The 7,851-nt window shown below is 35.8% G+C and overlaps 2 protein-coding genes across 3 annotated transcripts in view; both read right to left on the reverse strand.

Annotated features, from left to right (window-relative positions):
• The window catches only part of LOC112508242 (glycine-rich cell wall structural protein 1.8-like), a 7,343-nt gene extending 4,134 nt beyond the window's left edge, over positions 1–3,209 (reverse strand). Inside the window, exon 1 of the mRNA XM_025113037.1 lies at positions 3,053–3,209. Coding sequence (XP_024968805.1) covers positions 3,053–3,209 — 157 coding nt within the window. The remainder of the gene's footprint in view (positions 1–3,052) is intronic.
• LOC112508238 (oleoyl-acyl carrier protein thioesterase, chloroplastic-like) lies at positions 2,801–7,476 on the reverse strand. 2 transcript variants are annotated; one of them, XM_025113031.1, is made up of 8 exons: positions 7,031–7,476; positions 5,932–6,065; positions 5,677–5,790; positions 5,156–5,251; positions 4,560–4,647; positions 4,251–4,319; positions 3,353–3,615; positions 2,801–3,099 (listed from the first exon to the last, which is right to left on the reverse strand). In XM_025113031.1, the coding sequence occupies exons 1-7, from the start codon at positions 7,406–7,408 to the stop codon at positions 3,370–3,372; spliced, it is 1,125 nt and encodes a 374-aa protein (XP_024968799.1). In that variant the 5' UTR covers positions 7,409–7,476; the 3' UTR covers positions 2,801–3,099; positions 3,353–3,369. The 2 variants fall into 2 exon arrangements, with proteins under 2 accessions (XP_024968799.1, XP_024968798.1); XM_025113030.1 differs by lacking the exon at positions 2,801–3,099 and having other exon boundaries at positions 3,142–3,615.
• Positions 7,477–7,851: the final 375 nt, after the last annotated feature.

Here is a 7,851-nt window from a genome sequence, read left to right on the forward strand (position 1 = left end):
TGTTAGAACTCAATGATTATCCTAATTATATTTTAGATTTTTTATATTTAAAATGATATGTTTATCTTCTATTTGAATATATTTATATGCAGTTAGTTACATGAATTCAAACATGGAGCTTTAATAAATTATACTTATGCACAAGTACTTGTAATCTTGAATTTTAATAATATGTACCAATAAACAGTACTTCATGCATAAAAAATAATTTTTGAGAACTTTTGTCAAACGTTTTATAATACAATATAGTATATATGTCAAATTAAAACCATTTTCTTAAATTCTATTTTGAAATGAAGAATATATTAAAAACAATTCATTGACATATTCTGGTATGGTATCAGTAATAAACATTTTTTTAGTGTTTGGATAAACAACTTATACCGGTGTCAAACCGGTAATAAAGAGTTTTTGAAGAAGTTAAACAATTCTAACTTATAATAAGTTGATAAACATTTTTTTGTAAAAAAACATAAGTTGTTTCTAATAAGCAAATCTCAAACACCCCCTAACTCGTTACAAACTAAATATAGTTTTGGTCATTTTGCAGTTTTGAAAATTACTATTACAGTCCCTAAACTCCAGTTTTTACACTCTAAATTCCAATGGTCTGTACTTTGTTACGATTTGGTTCGCTCTAACTAACACCGTTAAAAAGATTTCGTTAAGTGGGACATTTTTGTTTTTTTTCCCCTCTCAATTTCTTTAAAAATAAAATAAAATTGCAATATAATTTATATAATTATATAGAAAATTAATATATATATATATATATATATATATATATATATATATATATATATATATAGGGGTTTGATCATTTGAGAATTCTAAAATTTGTGAGATTTGTGAAAACTTCTACCTTAGAGTTTTGTTTTACATGATTTTTTCCCCGTCTATATATAGTATTTAATGCATTTATTAATATATATTTGCTTTATGATATGTTTGTTTCATAGGTATTTGGTGCACCATGTGAAACTTTTTTACGTGCATCTTTTGTTTCACAAATAGATAAAAGACGTTCAAATTGTGAAACGAGTACATGTGAAACAAACATATTATGAAACAATCCTAGTCTTAAATAGAAAAAATAATATGAAATAACACATGATGCACAAATTCTCAAAGTTACCGCAATTTCATTAGTTCTCAAAAGAAGGCTCCCCTGTATATACACACATATATACATGAGGAGAGACTGAAAGGAATACATCGATTCGTTGTCCCCTTGCGAGAAGAATAATGTATTGACAATGATATGATAATTTAGGGTTTATGTTTGCCACTTGTGGAGATGATTTCTTCGTATCAAGGAGAAGAAGGGGGTGGTAGTGTTCAATCTGAATCGGGAAACTAGACCAAGACGGATTATAGAAAGCCAAACCATTTTTTCGAAAGACAACCATCAATTAAGACCAAACAGAAGGAACAACTGAGTTCACATAAAACATAAGATACAGACAAAAGCACACCCACCTTCTACAAGGCACAGAAAGGAAAGAAGCAGCAAAACCCAAACCAACCAGACAGAAAGCCAAAGCATATTACACGATGAAGGCCACAAGAAGTAACATATTACAGAACCCAATTGTAATGTGGATTCTTTTGTATGTTCTAAAAGGTTATGTATTTTTTTGTACTTGTTGGTAAATGGTTTTGTGCTTGAAGAACAATCGCCGCAATTGATGCTTGATTTTGGGACTTCTACGGTGAATGAAATTTAGGGCTTGATTTTGATAATTCGTTGAATGAAAACCTGACACCAACAAAAGCCATTAAACTGGTGAACCCCCTCCGTACGATGGTGTATCTTCGTGATCAATGATAATTACGCCGATGGTGGTCGACATCATTAGCACAAAGGGAAGGTGGTAGAGAGAAGAAACGAGGGACGGAGACACGTGGCAATATCTAATTGGATGTTTAAAATTGATTTTTCAAATAATGTTATAGAAAGACAAACACACCCTTGGTTTATCATGAAAAAAATTAACGTCATGATTAAATGCAACAACAGGGACCACAATCGTAATAAATTGCAAATCACCAGGACCTAAAGTGTAATAAATGGAGTTTAGGGACTATACTAATAATTTTCAACAAAACATGAGAACCAAAATTGTAATTTACTCAAGAATCTCTTAACTCAAGGGTGTTTTGGTCTGAACAAAAAGAGTATATCTTTAAACCACTTACATTTCCTTAATATTTTGTGTAGAATTTTGACCAAAATATCCATGACATATAATCAAGAGTAAATTACATTTTCCATCCCTGTCGTTTGTTAACATTTGCTATTTTCATCCTTGTGTCTTTGAAATTATGGTTTTCATCCCATGGTTTAAAACTTTATCGTTGTCTTCATTTTTATAATTTAAAATGTATTGCTATTTTCATCCCTATGGTTTACAACACATTGCTATTTTAGGGGCCGTTTACCAAATACCTACCCGGCAAGTGCTTACCAATAAAATTTAACACCATTATATACTTACCGGGTAAGATTTTAGTCCACCAAAACGACATCACATGCAACAATTTACCCGGTAAGTGCGTACCATGATAAGAGTTGTTGCCTTCACTTACCATGTAAGACTCTTGATCCTTGTCTCGTTTTTACCGGGTAAAATTCTTGGTCCTTACCATATTCATCCGATGAGGTAATGTGACTTGGTAAGCGCTTACCTGAGTAAGCGTTTGGTAAACGGCCCCTTAGTCCCTCGTACTTATTGGTAGGGGTTAGTTTAAGGACGAAAATAGCAATAAACTACAAACCAAAGGGACAAAAACCCGTAACTTTAAAACCGCAAGGATGAAAACCACAAATTTCCACAAACCATAGGGATGAAAAACGTAATTTACTCTATCATCAACCATGGGTTCCAACCCCTAATCTCACTTCACTCATCCTCTCATATGTCCATTTAAATTGCCAATAGAAAACCCCCCTCATTGCCTCATTATTTCCTATTCCACCCAAACCAAACCACACGGATCCAGTAAACCTCACTCGAAAGCAGTGTCAGGAGGGGATATACGTAAACCTCACCTCTTTTCCAAAAAGATAGAGCAGCTGTTTCCACTGAAAGCCTCCAGCTTGCAAAAAGAATTTCGTGATGAGAAGGTTTATCAAAAAAGTTGGAAGAAACATAAAGAATAATTCTTATTTCACACAAGCCATCACTTGGAAATACCAAGTAGACCATAATTATTCACTAATGTGAAAAGCCAAGCTAAAGGGCATCTTGTCCATAAAATCTCAAGGGAATCATCATCCATCTAATAACATACACAAATATGCAAAAAAACCAAAAGAATGTAACTGGAAACATGGTCAAAAAAGACTTACTGAATGATACGTTTCGCTCATCTTTTCAGTGGTTTTTTTCTCCATTCGGTGCGACCCCTGTTTATTTCGAGACCGTCACCAGATGATCTCAGTAAATGCAAGAATTTACTCAAATTTTCTCCATCGGCAGACCCGTTGCTTGAATCATTGAGTGGCTCGGGAGTGGTGAGAGAATCAACTATGTCGTCATGCTGGCATTCGCGTCTGTAGTCTAAGGTAATAGCTTGCAGTTCATGACTGTCTATGATTTCTTGTGGGATGCTCTGTTGAAAGAGAAAAAATTCAGCACCCCCAAAAAAGGGAAATTATTCAATCATTTCGTAAGCGTATTTACATAGATGAATACACAGCCGCTCTACCCTTTGTAGTGGAGGACAGGTTTGCGTAAATCTCACCCACAAACCCTACTTTCGAGTGAGATATATTGGGTTCGTTTGGTTCTACGTAGGTGGAACTTTCTTTCATATTTAGGGTGCATTTGGTACGCAAACAAGACTGGACTGGATAGGACTGGACGGGCGAGAGTGAAGCAGGGGATGAAAGAATTGCAGAAGGTTTTAGGGTTTTAATTTGACAGGAGTAGTTTAGTAATTTACCAATCTTGACCTGTTTTCGTAATTTTTGTTCCTCCAATTTTTGGTGGAACAGAAAAAATGCATTTTTGTCCCACTTGGGTCTTGCCATGTCCAAGTCTAATGTTGCGAGAAACACTAGAGAACAAGTTTTTGTACTGTCCCTTCCTGTCCCACTCATCACATGCAGCCTTATAGAACCATAAAATGATATTTTATATAACGGGTTCCTTAAGAAAGCAAAAGAAAATAATATGAACAATGAAACGTTGAAGGTAGGTAACACACAATCTAAAAGATGTGGAACATTAAATAGTTTAACTAACCTCAAGAACCCATCCAATGTAGGTAACATTGTTGACATGCTTGTTCATATCCAAATCGGCTCTTCTTGGCTGTATATTTTGAAAGATTATCAGTAGTTAATACTTACCTCAAGAAACTAGAGCTTATATGAGGCAAAATTGCGACCAAAGGGCCATTGACACAGCGAAATCCGGGTTACCGGTAGATTCTGACCTCCCTAGAGGTCAAGGTTCAAGTCTCGCCAAAGATGAGGAGTATGTGTGAGTTTTGCCATATATAAATAAATGTACTTCAAAAAAAGAAAATTTTAGACAAAATTGCGGTCTTACCACAAGTCCTGGCCTCGAAAATTCAGCTGGATCTTCGAGTTTCGCTATTTTCTTCAGGCTGTTATTGTTCTCTTCAGGGAATGCTAATCTGAAGCCACAATGTAATCAATGATAAAAGTGAGAACATTTCGATTATGAGAATATGTGAAACCCAAATGGTCCAAATCTAGCCGATGTGGGACTCCAACACGCCCTTTCAAAGGAGGCTACACGGGTATGGATTCCTCCAAAATGTCCCTAGAGTGGTAGATTTTGGCTCAAATACTATGTGAGAATATGTGGAACCCGAGATTATTCTCCTAGAGCCCTTGAGGAGAGAAGGGAGGTTGCACATATGTTGAAGATAAATGGTCAAAGTCTAGCCGATCTGGGACTCCAGCATCGATAATATTATAAACAACTATCTTGGCCAACGAGCACAAAATGTTACCTTCAGGAAATGCAGGAAAAACTTCTATGTTTATGTGTGCTCAATAATTTATATACATTTATATATTCAATCACTATAGAGGCGGGCCAATGCTCCAACTCAAATGTTTACAAAATGCATTAGTATCTTAAAGGCGGATATATTTTAGCGAGATACAGATCTCTACCTCAATGTCTTTGGACAAAAAATTAGATATTCATCTCGGACATCATCACTAACTTTCTGGAGCCTTCTAGTATCTTCATTCATCATCACCCACTTGCTGCAATTTAAATTGTCAATTTGTAATTCTATTAGCTAGAAAGATCCTCAGTAACTACCCAATAACTTCATTGAAAACCTTTAAATCAATAAGGTTGCAAATAAGCATAGGCGTAGTGTGGTTATACGACAAAAAGAAGCTTCAAGCAAAATAGCTATAGATCACTATAGATCCAGATCAAACCAAATGAGCCTGTATATCTCACCCAAAGGTGGGTTCTGGAGAGGGTAAGATGTACACAGACCTAACCTTTACCTTAAAGAGTAGAGCGGATATAGGTAAGCAAAAGCAATACATATTGAGGCAAGCTAACAATTGAATAAGAATGAATTCTTTCACTACTCAATTGCTTCATCTTTATTCTTGATATATGATTTATTTCATGTGAGACTAACTATAAAGAAGAATGGAATTATATAATGCACCTTGTAGCCCTTCCGATGACCTCACCATTGGCATAGTCTTTGAGAATCCAATCACGTCTAGTCCCGATCCTTCCTTCACTCTGGCACCAAGTCTCAATTTCAACCACGTCACTCCTAATACACATGCCAACATATTGACGATAGCATTTGCCATATATAAATACTATATACTTCAAACCAAATATTGAAGATAACAATTATGTGCAACGCAATAATCTATACCGAGACATTGTAAAACAACAAAAAAAGAATTACCAAGCAGGGTATCTGTAAATTTCAATATGCATTCGTGCAGTCACCCATATGAGATGCAATTTTCTCATTGTAGTTGTAGTGGCAAACCCATCGGTTGAAAATCCAACGCTCTGAGCATGATTGCCTCCAACCTCCTATAATATGTAAAAAAATTGCAAGAAAGACTGTTAAGAAAACATTAAATAGAGTTCGAAGATCAAATAGAAAAGCAATAACTACTTTCATCCGAAATGGAGTAGAATACAAGTACTTTAGTACAAATTGCTACAAATGCAGAGATATTCAGTATTTTAGCACCCATTGCTAAACTATTTTCACCAAAAAGGAGGTAGATAGATTAAAAGTACTTTAGTACCCATTGCTAGAAAGGCAGAGATATTCAGTATAGATCACAAGAATGAACCCTGGATTTAAGGTTTTGATATACATTCTCATATATCCCTACTTCATTCTTGTATAGGGTTTAGGGTTTACGGTTTATAAGGGATTTTCCTGTATGTTATCTTCAGGCTCCATGGAATGAGTCAAGTTGCGAACAAGCCGCAAGCTGGCTCAGACACCCCCAATTACCAAAAAAACATAGGATCAAAGCCAAGAGCAAGTTGCTATTCTAATGGCTAGTGCTAAGGAGTAAGGACTCTCATATCATTGAGCATCTTATGGATAGCATCAGCGGTTTCGAACCTACACAAATGGCACTTCCTGCATGCGTAATTGTGGTGGTAGGCATACAATTCTTAGCAGCCTGCTGCTTGTAAAATGTGGGTGATGAAAACTATAATGAGTACATTTAACTTGATAAATCAATTAATGAAAATTAATAAGCATGGACTATAGAGTCATTCCATCACATTATCCAAATTCAAAATCTCCATCATTCTACACCACACAAGCACACATTTGTGTGCAGAATGCTAAAAATTCACTCAAAATTCAAAAGAAAACTAGTTCATAAAGGCTAAAATCATTCTAAAAGCCCGAATAAGAAGAGAATTGCATCGACAATTCACCAATTATTTATATAAACAATCCATCATTTCATTTTTTTTCGAATCACACAACATAGAATTTAGAAAAGAGAACAATAGTAAAATCTAACCTGCAACAGGTTCGCAATCGTTTCAACAGTGGCGGTTTTGTTAACCCCTACTTCATAACACCTTACAATGAACCTCTCCTTATACGATAATCCATCCTCCGTCAAGCTCCCCAACCGAAGCCGGTCCGCCAAGCTCTTCTCCTTCTCCTCTTCCACCTCCTTCACACCAACAGCAAGTCCATTCGGCTGGTGACCAGTTACCGCCGCCACCACCGGCGAAACCCTCCGGGACGACGGACTGCGTAACAAAACACTGTTTCGTCTGCGAATTGAGGTGGAATCAAAGGATTGGGAATAAGTTACGAGACGAGTAAGGTCTCTAGAGACGACATTACATCCGGCGGTGGTCGCTGGCGTCAATGCGGCGGTTGATAACATGTTTTCCGGCTCTTTGGGATGTCAATGTCCACAAATTTCTCAGGCGGGTGAAGTGTATTTCTGGTTGCGTTTTTTGACGCAGGGGGGACGGAAACGGTATTTATATGCCGATAGATCCAAGGTAGATGTTGTTTGACCAGAATACCCATTCTACTTGGAGTTATTCACGTCTTCGGCACTAGAATAGGACTTGATAAACATGGGCAAAATAGACAATAAATTTTGAATTATATTTAGAAAATATAATTTTTTATGATAATATTATTGACAAATTATGGAGGCTTAGAAACGATATTTTGCGATTTTGAAGGACGGCCCGATGTTTATCGTTTTTATGCTTCAAATATATTAATAGTTTATAAATATAAATAATTTAAGGGAAAAGTACAATAAAAACCAATGAACTTTCTTGTTTGGAATGATTAAGTCCTTGAACTTTTTTT

This window comes from Cynara cardunculus, assembly GCF_001531365.2.
Source record: "Cynara cardunculus var. scolymus isolate 2C chromosome LG 2, CcrdV1, whole genome shotgun sequence".
NCBI classification, from domain to species: Eukaryota; Viridiplantae; Streptophyta; class Magnoliopsida; order Asterales; family Asteraceae; genus Cynara; species Cynara cardunculus.

What these genes read in the sequence shown, in the direction of transcription:
- LOC112508238 (XM_025113031.1), bottom strand. Translation starts at nt 7,408, where the DNA reads ATGTTATCAACCGCCGCATTGACGCCAGCGACCACCGCCGGATGTAAT. An exon ending in ATTTACAGATACCCTGCTTG is followed by an intron (nt 5,791 to 5,931) that starts GTAATTCTTTTT and finishes CATGTGTATTAG; the next exon opens with GAGTGACGTGGTTGAAATTG. An exon ending in GTCATCGGAAGGGCTACAAG is followed by an intron (nt 5,252 to 5,676) that starts GTGCATTATATA and finishes TTTAAATTGCAG; the next exon opens with CAAGTGGGTGATGATGAATG.